This window comes from Heloderma suspectum, chromosome 2 (genome assembly GCF_057233095.1).
Source record: "Heloderma suspectum isolate Gila_16-S chromosome 2, 16-S_ref, whole genome shotgun sequence".
NCBI classification, from domain to species: domain Eukaryota; kingdom Metazoa; phylum Chordata; class Lepidosauria; order Squamata; family Helodermatidae; genus Heloderma; species Heloderma suspectum.
In genome coordinates, this window is record NC_139459.1 from 47578496 (window position 1) to 47599460 (window position 20965).

Here is a 20965-nt window from a genome sequence, read left to right on the forward strand (position 1 = left end):
GGAAAAAGAGGGCCCCGCCTTTAGGGAGAAAGGCCACTGGGCAGAAAAAAAGAGGGCCCCGCCTTATGAAGAAGGTCAGTGTTGGTGGTATACGTATACAAAAAGAACCTACTCCTTGCGGGTAGAAGGGGGGCCTGATCACACCCCCGAGTGGGCGCCAGTACCCAGCACGCCAGTACTCAGTAGGAAGCTGAGGAAGCTGGGGAAGCCGCTTTCCGCTCTGGTAAAAAGTGGGAAAAGTGGGTGGCAGGGACATATGGATGCAGTGGAGAGATTGATGATTGTGTAAGTGGCTACTGTGGTTTCTGGCGCATACCGTTGACCGGGTGCCCAGGCCAGTAGCAAAGTGCATGGTGTGTAAAATCCTCTTGTATCGGCCAGTGAGACCCCTTACTCACTGACCAATTCCCATTCCCTAATTGTGTCTGTCTTCAATTTAGGAGGGAGGCTATGGGTGGTGGGGGAAGCAAACCTTGCACCCCCTTGGGATGTATGCTAGCAAATTTTAAGAAAGATTTTAGTGGAGATTATGGGGACCCCCCCATGAATCCTCAAAGGTTGCAGACTTTGTATGAAATAGAGTGGCCGTCTTTTGGTGTAGGATGGCCTACTAAAGGCTCTTTAGAGCCCAGCAAAATCAGCCGTGTATATGCCATTGTGGTTGGGAGACCTGGGCACCCCGACCAATTTCTCTACATAAACTCGTGAGATTCCATAGTCCGCGCTTCTCCTCCATGGCTAAAGAAATGCCTAGAATCCCAGGCAAAAGTTTTGGTGCTCAGAAAAGAAAAATTGGCCAAGAAATTACAACCAGTGTTAGAAGCCTCGTGTAAAGATCTGGCAGAGCTAACGGCGTTTCCACCTGCTTATGCCCTGCTTCCACCACGGGCCCATGTTACTGTAAGACCACCCCGTCGAGATCCAGATCCTGTGGCTCCTGAGCCCCTGCCATCCCCCCTACAGAGGCATTGCCCCTCGCTTTGACTTAGAACTGTCGCCATCAGTTTCAAGCCCCACCGGCAGTAATTCACCGATTTCAGCTACGGTCCTCAACTCCCAGATATTGTCTGCCAAGACTTTCATCTCTACGGGATCGGGAGGTTCCCCTCTTACACTTCAATCAGCATTAATAAAAGAAACTGAAGAATTGAAGTGTTGGGCAGAAGATTTAATAAAATCGGCAGTGACCCTTAAAAAGATGTGTTCTCACAAAAAAGAGGAGGCAAGCTCGTCTACTGCTCAAGACTTGCACCCCCTTGAGATGTATGTCAAACAAAGAAGGAAAGGGTTTTTTTTTTTAAAAAAAAGATTCAGAATAGAGAGAGAAAACAGCAAAAAGCTCAAGGTCGAGCTGAGAGAAAAAAAAGAACAAGATCTGAGGCTGTTAATTAGAAAAATGTTGCAGGACAGTCTGGCTTTTAACAAAGCGTGGGAGTGTGAGAGTGTAAGGCCGAAGAAGTAGCTGTTAGCCTAGCACGCCGAGAGGGGGGGGACAGGAAAATTGCCCACAACGTTCTGAGTTGTGCAACATCATCACCTTGCCTAATTGAGATGAAATCCCTAAGAAATGGAAACTGAAAATGAAGACCCAGAAGATGAAGGCAAAATAGAAAATAAAGGTGAAGAATCAGCCCCCAGAGCACAGGCTAGACCCCTCTTCGAGTGAAAAGTGTGCCATAAGACTATCCCAAAGCAGAATGAAGCGGAAAGACCATGATGAAGATCTCTGTCAAGGTAGTCGTGTTTAGCTTTGAACTGTGTTAGAATTGCATAGAACCTGTAGCTACTGACCATCAGCTGGCTATATGATTTCTGAAGAGCGTAACCATTAAGCTTTTGCCGTGGGATTCCCTGCAATGAAGAAATCTCACTGATTTGAGTGTCCAGTGTTACACTGCCTAAGTGTGTGTGCTGAAGAGACCGAGAAACCAGACAGCATGTTCCTGGCCAAGCCAAAATCACGCTACTACCATGCTCCTGAAAGCTGCAACAAACTGTGTAAGCTGGGAGACCCAACCTGATTGAGAAAAAAAGAAGATATTGGAGCAACTGTCTTAAAAAACAATGAGATCTGTGTAGCTGGCTGGCTGATGCTGTCAGTGATGTTACAACTTTAAATTAAGACTGTTTTCCTGTTTGAGACCCCAGCGAAGAAAGCTGACCAGAGTTATTTGTTGCCCGTGCCAAAGCAAGAATTTGGCTGCCCTGTACCTCACTGTGTCCTGTTTTAAGCTTGGGATTTACAAATACAAACAAACTGAGAAGCTTGCCTTTGAAGTCCTGCAAATCACCCCATCGCCTCCCCGAAGATTAATGGCTGCCTGAAAAATGCAAGTATAAGGCGATGCCCATCACCCCCCAGCGTCCTGAGTTTCAGCACTCAGTGTTTCAGTGCTTTCGTGTACCAGGTTAGAAGAGAAAAAAAAAGAGTAAGTTTTTAAAATATCTGTGAGAACCTGACAGAAGTAAAATAAAATTTACAGAGGAGTTGCCCAAGTTAAAGCGTCACGGCTAGAGAGCTGAGCTGTGCCACTCTGTTTAGACAGAGGCCTTGCTAAAAAGTTAAAGGCCCTTGTCTGTCAGAAGGGGTGTAGGGCCACACTTCCCCTTTTTAAACTGATGCAAAAGTGGAGAGCCTTTGTTGGAAACATCTCATCTTCATTGCTCAGAGCCTTCTCTGTTTGCCTCCATCATTGTCTGGGCTTTTTAAAGACACTCTGCACATGGACTAAAATTTTAAATTGTCAAAGACTTGCCATGGACAGTGCTATGAAGCTTTTGATAAACTTGAACTCTCATCGCTGTGGACCGTGTGTCTGTGTTTGTAGTCAGCTCAGTGTACAACAGGCTGAATTTGATCTATGACTTTTACTGCCAGAACTCATGCAGCATAGAGTTGCCAATGCAAAAATGGTGACCTAGAACTCTTTGCGTGTGTGGGTATGCCCATCCCTTGATTTTAATGGGCCCTGAGCTTTCAGCCAGAAGAGCAGTATAATTGCTGGATCTGCTCCATCATGCCTTACCATGCAAAAAGTGTTTTCCATTCATTGTGTTAAATTGCAGAAAAAGTTTGTTGTGTATATTTTATGATTTCTTAAATATCATAAAATATATGTGATATTTGCAGATTAGTGTTAGTTGCAACTCCAAATAATACTAAGTGTGGTTCCCAACAGATGACAAGGAGAAAAGACAAAGTCAAGTAGAGAAAGACGCCTGTGTGCTGTAAGTTACCCAATAAAGTCTCCTTGTAAGTAGCCCCCCCCGCTGGAATCCCAAAACACAAGTGGGGCTAGAGCGCCTCACCCAGTATCAAACCCTGCTGTTAAAAGCCGTAAAGGCAGGTATGAAGAAGTCAATTAATATGACCAAAGTGTTTAAAGTGCTGCAAGGTGCCACCGAGGCCCCAGAGCGTACTTGGAGCGTCTTTCAAATGCCTATCGCCAGTATACCCCCCTCGACCCAGAGGCCCAAGAAGACGTGGACGAAAGAAAAAAAAAAAGAAGACCTGGCACCGGCAGAGGCAGAAGATTCTTAAAAAAAGAACCAGTGTGCCCAGTGTAGACAAGATGGACATTAGTGGCATGAATGCCCAAATAAAATAAATCAAATACAAAAGAGAAAACCAAAGGGGCCAGAATGGGCGAAGAGGGAGACAGCTTGAGAGGGGCCGTGACATTGACTGTAAGGGGCCGTGCCATGGACTTCATAATTGACACTGGAGCGGCATCAAAAGCAAGCAAACGTTAGCCTTAAACAAGAAGTCCAAACACTGAGCGAAGTTCTTCAAGCTCAGCGTCGCTTTGTCTTAAAAAAATAAGCCATTCCCATCACAGAAGTTCATCCTTTCCAACCAAGAGTTAAAGAATGAGTTAAAGAGGGAAAAATAACCCTTTGACTTCCAGATGGAGAAGACTGAAAACTGTCATACTTTCCACCCCCGCAGCTATGAAAGCAGCTAGAGTTAAACCCTGGATACATTGGACACGAGTCAAGAGAGCGAGAGGGGGAGAGTAGACTGTAAACAGAAATCCTGAAAATCCTTTAAAAATCATTCTGAAAAAGCAGTAAGAAGACTCAGGCTAGACCTTACTGTGGACACACCGGGAGACTGTCCCCCTGCGTACGGTCAGACCTGCAACTGGAGAATTGAAGAAGGGAACTAGACCCTACTGCAGCTTGCCAGGTGAACAGCTGCCCAGCGTACGGTCAGATCCCAAAAAAGATCAAACATGCGTGTTGTAGTGTTAGTAGTGTTGCATTGTGTTTCCTTAATAAGGTGCAAAAAGGGGGGTCTGCCCCTGGAAGGAGAAGTTTGTCCCAGTGATTTCCTGATAATTACTGGCTTCACCTGGCTAACATCACGAGAGTAAAACATTTTTGTTTGCCAAGAGATATACCTGTAAACAGGCTTATTAGCTCTTGCCTAATACCTGTCTGTAGACATCCTAGGAAAATTCAAAAAGATACCATGTTAAGAGTTTATGGTGTAAGTTTAACTTATTCCCAAAATGCTAATTGGGGCATGGTTGCAAAGATCCTACCCCCTACAGAGTTCACTCTACACACCCCCATCGTTGCTGAAACAAATGCTACGTGTGCATGAATGCTTAATTGTCAAAAATTTTCCAGAAAATATAAAGCTATCCCTGGCCCCCTTCCACTGTAATAAAATTCAAAACAGATCTTTTAATGATGCCCACATACTTTTGCCTCATGGATGGTTTTAGACATGTAGTTCCCGCACTTGGTCATTCATTCCTGCCGACTTGTCTAATAACCACCCATGTTGCCTCAGCCGCCAATTGAACTGGTGCCAATTCTTCCCCTGTGGCCCGAGAAAATCCGTCGACGGCAGCCTCGAGCACTCCAACTAACTAAAAATTGTAATAGTCACGTGCAGTTATATTCTGACTCAGAAAAATTGGCCTTAGCAATGTCACTGGTTGGGGTTCCAGGTTTAGCCTTGGCTAATGGTCTAGAGATCAACCGGTTAGCTTGCAGCTTAGCCAAAAGCATAAATGCCACCTCACGAGCATTGTCATTGTTAAATAAAGAGTTGCGTGATCTAAGAGGTGCAGTTCTAGAAAATAGAGCTGGTATAGATTACCTCTTCCTTCTTCATCATTTAAGTTGTGAGACACACCAAAAGCTCTGTTGTTTTAACTTAACTGATAATGGCAAAGCTGTAGATGAACAGATCAACAAGCTGCACAATATAGTAGCTAACAAAACAATAAGACAAAACAATTAGCTAAATTAGTTAACCCCTTGGTTTCCAGATCTTAGCTGGCTTGAAAGCATTGTTCATCCTAATTCTACCAGTGTTGTTCATAAAAGTTCTGTTATGTCTCTGCGTTCCTTGTCTTATGCGCTGTTTAACCAATCTGTTTTATGTCTCAGCTAGTAAAACTGCTGCCCTCTACGCTCTAATAGCCCAACAAGAGGCTAAGTAATATGTAATATGTATGTCACAAAAAGCTTTGTATGGTTATCAGAAATGCTATAATTGTAATGAAATTATGCATTTAAGGGGGGAATGTAGCAGCCATATCGGGGGTCAGACTAAGTAGCCTCATGCAGTCTCATGCTTCATGTTCTTGCTGAGCTCTTTCTCCCTTGAATATACTGTTGTAAGCTGACGAGACACAGGAATTCCTTGTCTTGTCAAAGGTCATACAATTGTATATCTTGTTCTCTGCTGTTCTCTTCTGTTCTCTCCTTATCATGGCTACCCTATAACCCAGTTCTTGTATTATAAACAATGGTGCTAGGAGAAGAAATGTTGAGGACTGCAACCCCACGCGGGAGGGGGAGGAGGAGCCGTTTCATATGTGTCACAATGTCTATAAAAACAATGTGCTGATGTATTTCGGGGCTTCTGGCTCTTTGGAAATTATTCCAGCCTTAAGCCCGCGCGTTAAATAAAGAATCTCTTTTTCCTTCACTCTGTGGTCTCTCTGACTCTGGGTTCTGCATCACAACAACTTGTTACAGCAGCAGATCAGTTATTAGGGGATAGGTAATATCGATATCACTGAGTGATATCATTCAACAAGATGTTATGGGTGCAGGGATAATGTCTTGTTGCTGGAAAAATAAAAAGATCAGGTTGCCAAAAACTCAAGTATTATAATGCTACAGTATTTGTAGCCTTAAAAAAAAAGAGTCTGACATCACACAAGCAGCACACAAGGTCTGAAAACAAATATGAAATCGCTGTGGAAGAACAGATGCTGTGGAGATTCCACCAAGCCAAACTCCCACATCTCTCTCATTCTTTAGCCCAGTGGTGCAACATGTTTTGCAAAACATGAGAGCCAGATAGCAGGAGACTGCTTCCTGACCTCTACAACAACTAAAGTACCATTTGCTTAGATGCCAGTAACTACTGGAATATTGCACCTCTGCTTTAACCATTCTTAAAATTATTTTTAGAGTAAAATGATGCATTTTAGTATCAGACTGAAGGCATAATTGGGGAAAGGAATTAAAACTGTCAGGATGCCCAGACTGAAGTTAAGGTATGTTATGCTACTAATTTCATTGAGTTTCAGTTCTGACTAACTATGGTTCCCATTAATGAAAGTATAATTTTGTGAAGGTGATAGGAAATATCCAATAAGGAATTCTTCACACTCTCGCAAAACTACAACATCTCGGGAACATTTGTTCTAACTCCAGGACATTAAAACCATCTTCAAAGCAGTTTAAATGCTGTGCAGAGACAGCCTTCTTGGATGGTAGTTTTACTGTTGATTGTTCTAGACCAAATATATGAAATACTCTTTACTGTAGTCCACTAATTCCCAAAGACCACATGAGGGTTGAATCCAGATATCTGCCCATGGAAAGAGGGGAGCAGAAGCTGGCTTACTTGCTTCCTCCACTTCCCAAATGGTATTTGAGGGTCAGGGAACACTGATGAGTGGGATGTGACATGGGGCAGAGCAGAGTTGGAAGGAGAAATTCATGAAAAGTTGGGCAGAGACACCTGTGAGTGGGGCAGAAGGTGTCTCCACCTGATTTTCTGTGATCTCCCCCCTTTCAGCTCAGCCGCCCTGTGCAACAGTCCCCACTCCACCCAGCAAACCCCAGAGGAGTGGAGGGGGCAGGAACGTCTGGCTCTGCCCACTTCTTTGGGCAGGATAGCTGCATAGCTGCATTTAATATATAGTATTTTGGATAGCTGCATTTAATCTATAGTATTTAATCTATAGCATTTTGCCGTTGTTTGACACCTACCCAGACTTCAATGAAAATTCAGCACCACCCCAGTTTTGCACTGCCCTAGCACCTATTCCTGACATGCTACTATTTGGGAGTCAGAGAATAAACTGAACTTGTCAAAAATTGTTTTGGTATGTTCATAAAACCAGTGTGTTATTTCAAAGGTGCTTGTAAATCAATCAATGCATTATAGTCAATACATATATCAGGCTCACTAGAACTTGGGGTCTTATCAGCTAATATTGCTTAAAACTTAAAATATCTGAAGTAAAATAAGTAAACTGGGTATACGAAATTAACCCCCAAACCCAGATATGTCCAGATTTTTCTTATATACTTCCAATTGTGTTACCTTCCAATTGTGGCAGGTTTGACAGCTGTGATGATATATAAAGATCCCATCTGCAGTACTGGTGATCTAATTACAATCACTCTAATACAAGGTGGCCAAATCTTGTCACCATCTAAATAAAAGAAAAAAATTAGGCAACGCAAGGCCAACTTTTCCCATAACATCTTTGATTTTTGAATTAGCAGGTAAGAGTTTGGCCACTACATCAGTTAAATCAAATTATCCAATGTATCAAATCCGTGGAAAAAATGAAGTGTACAAGCAAATCCACTAGAATAAATTCTGACTAGCATATTTTCCCAAAGGGTAACTAACAACAGCTGTTTCCAGTAGCAACCAAGGCCAACAGACAGAAAACTCCCACTATTTCCGAAAGCAGAAAGAAGGCTAGGGCTAAATTCCCAGAGTGATACGACACCACTGTCAGTGCAGGTGAAAGGTGCACTGAAGACAGCTGTTACAGAGTTTTTGTAAGGAATACATTGGAGCCATTTTCAGGATCCATACTTCTAGCAAACTACATGACAGCTACTAGAGATTCGAAACATGGAGATGTGTTCAGATGACGAGGAAGTTTCCTATTACCTACCATTATTAGCCTGGCCCTGTGTTACCTATAACTAGCATGCCTGTCAATACCAGTTGCTGGGGAACATGAGCAGCAGGGTGATGCTGCACTCATGATGTCTTACTTGTGGCCTTCACACAGGCATCTGGTCAGCCATGGAGGGAACAGAATGCTGGATTACATAGGCATTTAGTCTGATCCAGCACAATTCTGCTTATGTTCCTATGTTCAGTGGTCGCTGACTGATAGTACTAACACAAAGATGGACAAGCCCTAGGCTCCTGTATTCCAGAAGCAGGCAATATAGGACACAGTGTGTTGTTTACAGCCTTTGGAACATTCTGGACCAGAGAGCATCTATATATACATTTTTCAACAGCAAGCCATGAAAGTTAGTAAAATATTGTTTTTTTAAAATGCTATTTCAGAAGCAATACCATCTAGACATCTTCTTAACTGACTGGCTATGCAGATATGTTTTTATATGTACCATGCATAAGAAAAAGTAGATTTATGCAGTATATGAAGAACACAGAACTTCAAGGTTAATTTTCAAACATACATTAGTTTCTCTCCAGTCTTTATATGCAAAAGTTTCTACTAACAAATTATTGTCTAAAAAGATCCATATAAACAGCAACATCATAAAATATATATTCACTGGTTAGTTTTTACAGTTATATAATCCATATTTAGTTGTAATACTGGAAGACTAGACAATGGAGAGAGCATATTGGGCAACTTTTTAAGTACCTGTGGGCGGGGGCAGAAGCAGGCTCAGGATCCACCTGGTGCAGCTGCTGGCTGGTCCTCCTTCCCCCAGGCTCCTTCCCGAGCAGCCTCTGGCAGCCCCGCCTTAAGTACCTGTGGGGGAAGGAGACTGGGGGAAGGAGGACCAGCCAGCAGCTGCACCAGGTGGATCCTGAGCCTGCTTCTGCCCCCGCCCACAGGTACTTAAGGCGGGGCTGCCAGAGGCAGCGCCTCGGCGTTGCGCCAAATGCGACGCTAAGTGTGCACTTAGCGTCGCACTTGGAGTCGCGTAGGATCTGAAGCCCTACCCACCTGCCTCTCCAGAGACACCAGCAGCCACAATACCAGCAGCAAATAGCAGCAGTAGAGGGCAGCAGCTTTAAAACAAGGGGAAAGGGGCAAACGTGGACTTTATCTGCTCCTTCTTAGCTGCTGTTCTCTTTTATCTCTTATCTTTTATATTCTTTTAAACTGTTGTGCATTTTATACCCTAACATTTTAATATGTGCCTGGGAGGACTATTGGGCAACTCAGGGCGTCGGGGAGGTGCCACCATAACTGTGGTCACGGGCAGGGGGAGGTATGGCGTTGGGGGATTAACAGGCCAGCTGAGGAGAAGAGGGACTAGACACCTTACAGCTGTCCCCTCTTCTGGTTCTTCCCCCAACCTGATGGTTCCTGGCAGCCTTACCAGTCTGCCCTCAGGTCTGGTGGTGCTGCTGCTGAATGCCAGGTCGGCCCAAAATAAAATCTCCCTCATCCATGATTTGATTGTGGATGAGGGGGCTGACCTGGCATGTATTACTGAGACCTGGGTGGGGGAACTAGGAGGGGTCACTCTCTCCCAGCTGTGCCCTCCTGGGTACTCGGTGCAGCACCAACACCGACTTGAGGGTTGGGGAGGGGGGGTTGCCGTGGTCTATAGGAATTCAATCTCCCTCTCCAGGCTTCCTGCTCATTCGAGTGCAGATCCTGAGTGTTTGTACCTTGTGTTGGGTACCCAGGACAGATTAGGGATTCTGTTGGTGTACCGCCCACCCCGCTGCCCATCAGACTCCCTGCCTGAGCTGATGGAGGTGGTCTCGGACTTGGTGTTGAGGACCCCTAGGATGATGGTCCTGGGGGATCTCAACTTCCATGCCGAGGCCGCTGTATCCGGGGCGGCTCAGGACTTCATGGCAGCCATGACAACCATGGGGCTGTCCCAACATGTCATTGGCCCAACGCATATAAAAGGACACACGCTTGATCTGGTTTTCTCGACTGGGCAGGAGGATGGTGATCTGAAAGTGGAGGAATTAACATCTGTCCCTTTGTCATGGTCAGATCACTTCCTGCTGAGGTTTAGACTCCTGGCAGCCTTTCCCCTCTGCAAGGGTGGGGGACCTATTAAAATGGTCCGCCCCCAGAGATTAATGGATTCCGATGGATTCCAGAGGGCTCTGGGGGATTTTCCTGCTGGTATGGCTGGTGCTCCTGTCGAAGCCCAGGTCACTCTGTGGAATGCAGAGATGACTCGGGCGGTTGACACGATCGCGCCCAAGCGCCCTCTCCCTCTGAGCAGAGCCCGGCCAGCTCCTTGGTATACACCTGAGCTGAGGGCAATGAAGCAAGAGGGGAGATGGCTAGAACGCAGGTGGAGGAAAACTCATGCTGAGTCTGACCGAACACAGGTAAGAGCCCACTATCGAGCCTACTCTGTGGCGGTGAGGGTGGCAAAGAGACAGTTCTTTTCCACCAGCATTGCATCTTCTCAGTGTCGTCCAGCGGAGCTTTTCCGAGTGGTTCGTGGCCTGTTACACTCTGGGCCAGGGAGAGAGACTGTGGAACCCTCGGTAGCACGCTGTGACAAGTTTGCACAGCACTTTGAGGATAAAGTCGCTCAGATTCGTCATGAATTGGACATCACCATTAATGCAGTTCCATTGGTGGAGGCGTTCACAGCACCGTCTGGTCCAGTTTAATTGGATGAGTTTCAGTTACTGAGGCCTGAGGATGCAGACAAGGTGCTTGGCCAAGTCCGATCGACCACTTGTGTGCCTGACCCTTGCCTTTCATGGCTTATTAAATCAAACAAGGAGGGGTTGTCCAGCTGGGTCCAGGAGGTTGTAAATTCCTCCTTGAGAGAGGGAGTGGTGCCTGCTGCTTTAAAAGAGGCAGTAATTAGACCACTCCTGAAAAAGCCTAACCTGGACCCAGAGGATGTTAACAATTATAGGCCAGTGGCCAACATCCCCTTCCTGGGCAAGGTGCTTGAGCGGGTGGTTGTAGGACAGCTCCAGGCACTGTTGAATGAAACGGATTATCTAGATCCATTTCAATCGGGCTTCAGGCCTGGTTTTGGAACGGAAACTGCCTTGGTTGCCCTGTGGGATGACCTCTGCCGGGAGAGGGACAGGGGGAGTGCGACCCTGTTGATTCTCCTGGACCTCTCAGCGGCTTTCGATACCATCGACCATGGTATCCTTCTGGATAGGTTGTCTGGGTTGGGAGTTGGAGGCACTGCACTACAGTGGTTCCGCTCCTACTTGGATGGCTGATTCCAGAAGGTGGTGCTGGGGGATTATTGCTCTGTGCCATGGCAATTGTGCCATGGGGTTCCACAGGGCTCTATTTTATCCCCCATGCTGTTTAACATCTACATGAAACCGCTGGGGGAGGTTATCCAGAGGTGTGGGCTGAGGTGCCATCAATATGCAGATGACACCCAGCTCTACCTCTCTTTCTCATCAAAACCAGGTGAGGCAGTGGCTATTCTGAACCAGTGCCTGGGCACGGTAATGGACTGGATGAGGGCCAGTAAACTGAAACTCAATCCAGACAAGACGGAGGTACTGTTAGTGGGTGGTTCGTCTGCCCGGCTAGGTGATATTCAACCTGTTCTGGAGGGGGTTGCACAACCCCTAAAGGATCAGGTTCGTAGTTTGGGGGTGCTCTTGGATCCAGAACTGTCACTTGAGGCACAGGTGAACTCAGTGGCACGGAGCACTTTTTATCAGCTTAGGCTGGTATACCAACTACGCCCTTATCTGGACAGAGATAGCCTAGCTACAGTTATCCATGCTCTGATAACTTCTCGTCTGGATTACTGCAATGCGTTATATGTGGGGCTGCCTTTGAAAACGGTCCGGAAACTTCAGCTGGTCCAAATTAGGGCAGCAAGATTGTTAACAGGGACTGGCCTGCGCGCTCATATTACGCCAGTACTTTTCCAGCCGCACTGGCTGCCAGTCCATTTCCGGGCCCAATTCAAAGTGCTAGTGTTAACATTCATAGCCCTTAACGGCTTGGGGCCAGGTTACCTGAAGGATCGCCTCCTCCCATATGTGCCTGCCCGGACCTTAAGATCATCATCAGTGGCCCTTCTCCGTGAGCCCCTGCCAAAGGAAGTGAGGCAGGTGGCTACTAGGAGGAGGGCTTTTTCTGCTGTGGCACCCCGGCTCTGGAATGAGCTCCCTAGTGAGGTTCGCCTGGCGCCTACATTGTATTCCTTTCGGCGCCAGGTGAAGACCTGTTTATTTTCCCAGGCATTTTAGCATTTTAGCTTTCTAAATTTTTATCTTTGCTGTTTTAAATCTGTATTTTAAACTCCTGCACTGCTGCTAGGTTTTATTGTGGTTGTATTGTTATATTGTGGTTTTAATGTTCTATATATTTTAAATTGTTTTATTGTGTGTTGTTTGGTTTTAATTTTTGTGAACCGCCCAGAGAGCTTCGGCTATTGGGCGGTATAGAAATGAAATAAATAAATAAATAAATAAATAAATTAAAAAAAAATTGCCATTTCACTGAAGACATCTATTTTGTAGATTTCAATTTCTGACATCATCCTATTTTGCTTGTTCCCCAAAATGCAAATATTTAAGAATACTTTGTAAAAATCCATAATTCACCTTCACTGTCAGTATCTTCTGAATATACAGTTTCTTCACTTGTTACTTCATCTTCACTGCTATAGTTTTCCTGTTCAGAATCGGTAATTTCACCTTCTTCAGGCTCGCTCTCTGTCTCTGTTTTACTGTCATCTATAATAGCAGTATATTGTGTGTTCTTGTTAAGATGTAAATTGGTGCCATTTGCAGTAACTGATTCTTTGGCTGTTAGGCTATTTCTTGTTTCAATGTCCACCTTAGCCTTTTTCACATTTGGAGATTCTTCCTCTTCTGGGGAACTTAGTTCATTAGTGGTAGAAAGGCAATTGAGATTGCTGGATGATTTTTGCTCATCTGTGTTCACATCCTGAAGAAGATTTATAGAGAATCAAACTTGAGGAATGTTAGCAAGATTTTTAAATGACTGGACTTTTTAAAGCCACTAGATACAAATCGGTAAGCAAGCTAGTATATTTAAAAATATTTTGCGTAGTAACAGGAAAAAGAAGAATCAGCTGGTATCTGGTCATTAAGTTAAAACATTATAAAGTATTATGGCCAAAGGTCCTCTTCAGTGCTTGTATATTAGAGTCAGTTTACCAACAATCTTCAAATACCTTCGCTGACTTTTCAGAGGTTCTGTCGTTAGTTAAAAAAAAAAAAAAGGGGAGAGAACAAGGGATGCTATCCATTTTAGACATGCATTTGCAAGGATTGCTATATTGTTCTTTTCCTCTCCACCCCTGTCCCAACTGCAGTTTCTATGTTCCTGATTTACTTTGTTTCAGTGGTCAGGCTACTGCACTAGCCAGCAGGCCAACCAACCATCATTTCCAGGTTGTGTCAGGAAGCATATGGGAAACAGAACATTCCTTTTCCTAGAAGAAACCATATGCCTGCCTGGAGCTACAGCAGGATTAGCTAGTCAGACAGAAAGCAGGTAGACCACTTGTTCATTCTACAGTCTGCTACCGACCTTCCTTGGGCCAGATTTGTTGGGGGGGGGGGGAGAGAAGACTGCCAGCCATGGTTCCATTCTTGAGCACTGTTGTGTACACTTGCACCTATCATTTGAACTCCCTCCTAAACATATGACAGTCTTTCTTCGTCCCTTCAAATAATGTTCATAAACTATGCAGGTCAGCATCTTCTCTCGAGGAAAAGACTGTATGGGTGGATCACTTGCTCCTTTCACATGACCTTGTTTACAGATCCTGGCCTGAAAAACTAAGTAATGAAGCTCTGCACATGGGGCCCAGTGACTTCTGATCTAGCTCAGCACCAGTCATCCTGGCACTATACTAGTGAAAATGTTTAGAATAGGGGCACTTAGTACACGTGGACAACTGCAGCTTACTTGTACCATTCCTTAAATTCTAAAATGAAAACATATTATGGAAGTATATATCATCCCCGTCATCCTAACTTTAAGGGGAAAAAGTCCATCCAGCATTTGATACTAATAGCCATGCCCTAGACACTGTTCTTTGGAAGCAAGTCCCACCAGTAGAAACTTAATGTGAAGTAGAAACATAACGTTTCTTCACAGTCCAACAGTGCCTCATGTAGAACTGTCAGTAGACCCTCGTTCATTGCTGCATACTGGAGTAGAACTGTAAATACAGCTAGCAAATGATTACATTCCTGCAAGGATGCACACCCAAGACCATTCACATTCACAACATAAACCATCTTAGCTGAACACAGATTCATATGTCTGAAATAGCCTTAAAAACTGACCTATTCATTATTATGCTAACTACTTCTGATACATTTCTGATTTCTTTCCTCTCACCCCAACAGTTTGCTGATGATTCCCAAAAGTATCAGCATCAACAGAACTACCTAGACTTCAGAACCAACATGTTCCTACCATTCATCCCAGGCATGTGGGAAATGCCAGTTAGCATTTCTCTCCCATAACCCTAATTAGAAATCAGCATAACTTAGGATAGGCATCTAGGCTGGTTTTCCTTCTCTCACTGAAGTCCAATTTATTTACTGGATTTGTATCTTTCACCATGTCATTCAAGAAGCCCAATCAGCATTGTTAAATACAATCATGCTCTCTACTTAGCATAGAAAAAATGTAACGCTAAAGTCAAAAGTATTCTTCATAGTCACATAGAACTGGTCTACGTGCAATATTTCCTTTTAACACAGAAAGGAAATAAGCATAGTCTAGCAGTGGGCACACATTAAATATGCATGATATTTAATGTTTTCAACAAGGTATGTATCTTCTATTAGAATGCCAGTCAGATATGTGACTGTATCTTGAATCTCCATTCTCAGAGTAATTATGTGTGTTTATATTAGAAGCTTAGAAGACGACTTGATAGCTCATGGATGATATTTGTTTCCGATATCTTCATATTAGAAATTCAGGCCTTTATGTAAGTTGGGAGATAGATTACCAGATAACTAGTTAATGTGTGATTTCAAATATATGGTGAAAAAGGAATATCTGTAATTGTTTAAAAAGTCTTTGTTCATTGATTGTAAGCAACTCCGGAAGCCTTTTTTGGCTGAGGAGCGGGATAAAAATACAATAAATAAATAAATTGTTTAAAAAGTGTTTTCAAGTGAACCTGGTTAATTTCTTACACCTCATAACATCTGGAAAAGGTGCAGTGGGTTTGACATTTTTCACATACAAAGCCAAAAGTCCCCTCTCATTTTATTTAGGCAGGACATAAGGATAAATGAAGCTTTCTGGATTCATATAGCTATAACCTTCTGGAAAATGTGAGAACTGCTGTGTTTGCCTTCTTTTGCTACTGTACTTGGGGGGAAAAACCCTTTGTAAAAAGCCTATCAAAGTTGTTCTCAGAGATGGACTTGTACAGCTTTTTGCTATTAGTAGATCATGGCTAATATATCCAGTACAGTTTGCCACTTGTCCTCTCCTCATGGGTAGGGAGATATGGCAAAGTACATTAGGTGCCCGCTATTCCAATTCTTTTGCTGCCTCTATGCCCACTCTTCTGTGCTGTTTTTACTGCAGACACCATAGCTGTTTCTAATTACAGAAAAGCCTGCAGTGAAAAAGAGCTTGCACAACCACTGTAGTGTGGCACCCCATTTAGAAACAGTGGAAATACAGAGAAACAGGAGTGCATTCAGCAACTGGAAAGGGGTAAGAGGCGCCTGTGAGAGGAGACAGGAGCAGCGTCCCCGTCATGTTATTTCAAGCAGAGTGGATTGATTTAAATAATGTAAATCACCAAGAAAAAAAGATGAATTTAAAATCATTGATGGAATCAAGTTTATCATTTTGAAATTTATATATTTCCAGAGCAAGCATATATTCTAAGTGGTTGCTCAGTCTAACCATTAAAATAACTTTGTAACTAAATACAGACTTTATATAACCTAAAGGAATAATTCTAAACCACTGGCTAGGCAGCCCACATGTCTTTCATACTGTAGCAGTATGTCTACTTATAGACAAGCAAGATCACTTACTTGAAGAGTAGTTTTAATCCTAGGCACCTTTATTTGGACAAATTGAACAAAATGAAATATATTTCTGAGCAAACATACAGAAGACTGAGTTGTAACAAGTACCAAGAGATGTTAGCCATTGGGGTAGTGCTTCTCCATGAGACGGGAAGTGAATGTCCATGCACTTTAATTGGTAGTAAAAAAATACTTTAACTGAATACATTGCAAAGCTCAGGTAATTGGGTATAAAATCAGAGTATAAGATACTATGGGCTCAGTGGTTGCTGAAATACAGGATGGTATCACCTAGATACTAGCGTCTGATGTTTTGTCAGTCTCTGTTCCCATAATATGAATACATGAACTACTGTGCTGTCTGATGACTGAAGATGCCTCTCTCTTTACAAAGAAAAGTAGTCCTTTAAGAGAGTCATTGTCTGGATTTAGTTCAGGTTTCATTTTAAAAGAAACATGCTATAGCTAAACATTATATATATAAAAATATATAGACACATGTGCGCATGCTCCCTGATTTTTAAAAAAATCACTGACTTTTATCCATTGTGTTTTAAGGCACATCTGAACTGCTCTTAATCAATCATAGAAAATTTATAAATTAGGATTTATCCTGAATTATATTTTGATGTGATCAACGTTAAATGTTTCTCAAGATCAATTGTAAATATCTATAGACTAATGTGTTTCATGTCACAACTCTACCTTCACCAGAAGCTGCCAATCCAGAAGATGAAATCTTCAGATTAGCCATGGTTTCTGTCAACTGATGTACCTAAAGATGAACAGCAGCAAACAGTAAACAATACAATGTAAAAATGAAGTCTGTCAAGAGTACGATGGAAACATCTTGCTTCTAGACCAAACTGTTTCCAAATTACAAGGAACTCTATTTTCCTTAACACAAGAAAAATCAAATGCTATCATATGCTTCTTTCTCATATACACAAAAGCTGCACAGCCACAGAGACATGATTTTCTTTGTAGCCAGGACACCCAGTCTTGAGTGCCGTGCAGACACAGAGGGCCAGGAATCCTAACTCCAAGGCTACAAGGGTGTCATTGGATGGTACCCATCCAGTATCAATCCTCTTTCTCAGCACACCAGCAGCCACTGGCACTATTGATCCCTTCCTCAGACAACACCAACAGAGAGGCAGCCTCTTTGTATAACATCATATAGGTTACCAAGGCCGGGCCGGTAAAGGCTGGCTCACCCCATTTTCTAGTCACTGGCTCAGATCCTGGCTTCAGCAGAGTAATTCACTGTCTGCAACACTACAACTAAACCTTTCATTTACAGTACTGGGTTTATAATTTTTGTGAACTGCTCAGAGAGCTTCGGTTATTGGGAGGTATAGAAATGAAATGAATAAATAATAAACTATTTTAAAAACAAATTATAAGGCTGCCAGGATTCAAATGACTCAACTGGGGAGGCCCAAGATTTCTTGGCCACTATAACAGCCACGGAGCTACCAAACGTACAGATGAATCACAATGCCTACGGAAGATCACATGGTGGATTTGTTTATTTGCTCTGCCTATATGTGGGTGATGTGGCAGTGGAGAATATTCACATAGGGCCGTTGTCATGGACAAATCACTAACTGGTGAATGTTCAGTTTGTTAGCTCATAACCTTCACACAGAGGAGGGGAACAAGTTCAATTGCCCATCTGGACTTTTAAAATTGAGCGTGGGCAATTTGATCCCTCTTACTGGGGGAGATAATAAATGCATCCTTTCAGAAATGCCTTCTCTATTTAAAGTAGTTATCATTTGTTCTTTACTTAAGTAACCAGTGAATAAGGATGACCCCTCTAAAGGATCATCCAATCTGCCCTTCCTGGCAAGATGACAGATGTGCTGTTGCATCACATACCCAGCCATTCTTGGAGGATGCTAATTTAGGTCATCCATTCTAATTGGCATATGAACTGATCATGGGACTAACTGCATTACTGGCTGTTGTGGGCTGTCTTTATCTGGACCTCTCAGAAGCTCACAACATTCTATTGGACTATCTGCAATATTTAGCAGAGGAACAGCTTACTTCATTAGATACACAACACGGACAGAGATTGTAGTAGATATTTATTTGTGTTTAAAATCTGGCTAGAGGTGCAGTGGAGGAAAACAGCTTTCAAAGGTGAAAATAAAGCTGTGTACAGATGTTTGTTTCTGTGGAACAATGTCCCCCTTAGTGGGACATTCCTTAACACTAGTCCTGATACAGGACTATACAGTCCTGATTGGTAGTTTGAGAACTATACAAACATAGTGGCGGTGAGGTAGAGAGGAACAGAAGAGAAGTGAGCTGCTTTCCCTAGTGCCATTAAAGTCAGAGTTAGGAAATCCAGATGAGTCAGTTTTACAAGGGGAACATTTGTACTTTTTTTTTTCTTGAAGTACTAAAACCCCCAAGCTTGACAGACCCCCCCCTCCCCAAAACTCCTGGGCACCACAGCCCCCCCCCCCAACCCTGTTACCACAATGACAGCTATAATATTGCCTTCAGGTCATTGAAAAGCTTGTCTGTGACAGTTTGAAAGACAAAAGTGCCCAGCCTGTCTTTCTGATGTAATAGATTAGCGCAGGTACTATTCTGGAAGTAGTTATGGAAAAACTGCTATCAATACCTATTAATTACTTCTTGCTTACACTCAAAAACATGAAGTGCAGAATTCAGTAAAGTCATGGAAAAGTAACTGGCACATGTGCATTTTTCACATAAATATACTGCTGCTGAAATCTTACTTACATGGCAATTATGCAAATTTAAACAACTTCTTATAGACAAAATTGTACACGTTCACCTTTTGCACTGTCTATTATAAGGCATGATCAACAAAGATCATTCATATGTAGTTTATTAAAACCAAACACTGAATCATAGACTACATGGACTACAGAAGACAGGCAGGCACTACAGCATCCATTTGTTAGTACTTGTGAACATCAGAGGAATATCTTAATCTATTTACCCACCCAGACCAAATGTATATAAAGCACAATGGGTTGAATCCAAAAACCATGAATTGAACAAAAATAGCCACCAGTGCAATTACATAAATGCTTGTGCAAAGTGCTAACAAGTGAGGTTGCCCAGTGCTATTATAGGTAAACTCTACAACAATTCCCATGCTGCAACCTACAAGCTTGCACAAACAGAAAACGTATTTATATTTAGAGCATTATCCAACTGTGTCATTCTGCTAGTGCAAATGATGTTGCACTAGTGAAAACTAGGTTCTGAACTAGGACCAAGGGGAGGATCCAACTAAAGTTCTGTTCGCACAACAGCTTTCAGGAGTGGGCCATGTGCTCCACTAGCACACACACTGCTAATGCAATGCATAAATATGCTTGCACAACTGAAAGATTTGGAGGAGCTCCGCTAGTGGTATTTGAGTTTGTGGAATGATACAACTGAATACTGCCCTTAGTTTCACTTTTCTCCTGTGAGGCTCTGCGCCAAAGTCTAAAACAGCCCTCTCGTGAGCAGAAGGTCCATGCATGCAGAAGGGTACCTGTGTACTGAACTCACTGTTGCACAGAACTCTAGTCAAGTAACATACCAGTGTTAACACCAACACTAGTACTGCCTTCCTATTCAGCTTGAAGAATGAGCTATATCAAGGATATCCAGAAGGTATGTGGAGAACTGAGCCTATTACTCAATATTTAAAACGTTTGTATACTGCCCTTCATCTAATGGAGTCCAACAGCAATCATATCACTAAACTCTAAAATCTACAATAAAACTAACATGGGAAAAAAAATGTCTTAACCTGGCAAGAAAAAGAATTTAATGTAGGTATTAGGCACACACCTTTAGGGAAGGCATTCTGTAACTGGGACACAGCTGAAAAGCCCTCTCCTTTGCTGTTGCATAGCACACTTCCAATCAGGAAGGCACTTGGAGAAGTGTTTTAGCACAGTGCATTCAATACTGAATCTCCTTTGTGAGTGGTAAGCATTGCAGCTAAAACCTTAGAACCATCATCCTATACTCAGAGATCCAAACTGCCTTGAGGTTGGGTAGCTAATCATTTCCTAGTAGCCAGCTATCCTCAGAGCCCAGCAACACTTGCAGACAGATGTACCAAAGATAAATAGCCAACTAGTCATTCAACAAGAGGAATCTTGTTGGCTTCCTAAGGCATTTAACCACTCATTTTGGTTGTGCATTGTCTCTCAGGCATGTACATCTGGAATGGAGATAGGGTTGATTAGGCCGGTCTGGCAATGTCAGGGTAGAAGAGAGAGAAGGGACAAGCCCCATCAGCAAACTCCCCCGCTCCCAGCACTTGTTTATCTTCTGTGAATCTGCCAATTTGCTGAAAATAAAAATAGTATTCACAACCTGGCTGCCTCCTTCCAGAGGCTCTAGTCTGCAAGCAGAAGAATTTGCTTAGCGCTGGTTAGGTCCAGCATCAGGAGGAGAGGGAGCAGGCTACCACACACAAGAGACACACCGTGTGTCTTGGGAGCCCAGATTCCACAGCGGAAGGAAGAGGACTACAGGTCTGCAAGCACACAAATGGATGAAAGTGTCTGATCTTTCTATTGCTTCCACCTTTGCCCCAGCAATGCCTACTTTCCTTCAATAAATTTTCTGCAGAGAAAAGGACGTGTGGTTTCTCTTCCTCAGTTTCAACTTTTGCAGGAGGCACCAGCAACGTGGGGAATTTTTGTGCTGAACATGTTGGAAGAAATGATGGGG

At 43.2% G+C, this 20965-nt stretch overlaps 1 protein-coding gene across 4 annotated transcripts in view; it reads right to left on the reverse strand.

The window, feature by feature from the left end:
- The window catches only part of AGGF1 (angiogenic factor with G-patch and FHA domains 1), a 45142-nt gene that overhangs the window by 11087 nt on the left and 13090 nt on the right, over positions 1-20965 (reverse strand). For all 4 annotated transcript variants that reach the window (XM_084833421.1, XM_084833420.1, XM_084833423.1 and 1 more), the window contains 2 exons: positions 12797-13142; positions 7586-7697 (listed from right to left, as the gene is read on the reverse strand). In XM_084833421.1, the coding sequence (XP_084689547.1) occupies positions 7586-7697; positions 12797-13142 (458 nt within the window). The remainder of the gene's footprint in view (positions 1-7585; positions 7698-12796; positions 13143-20965) is intronic.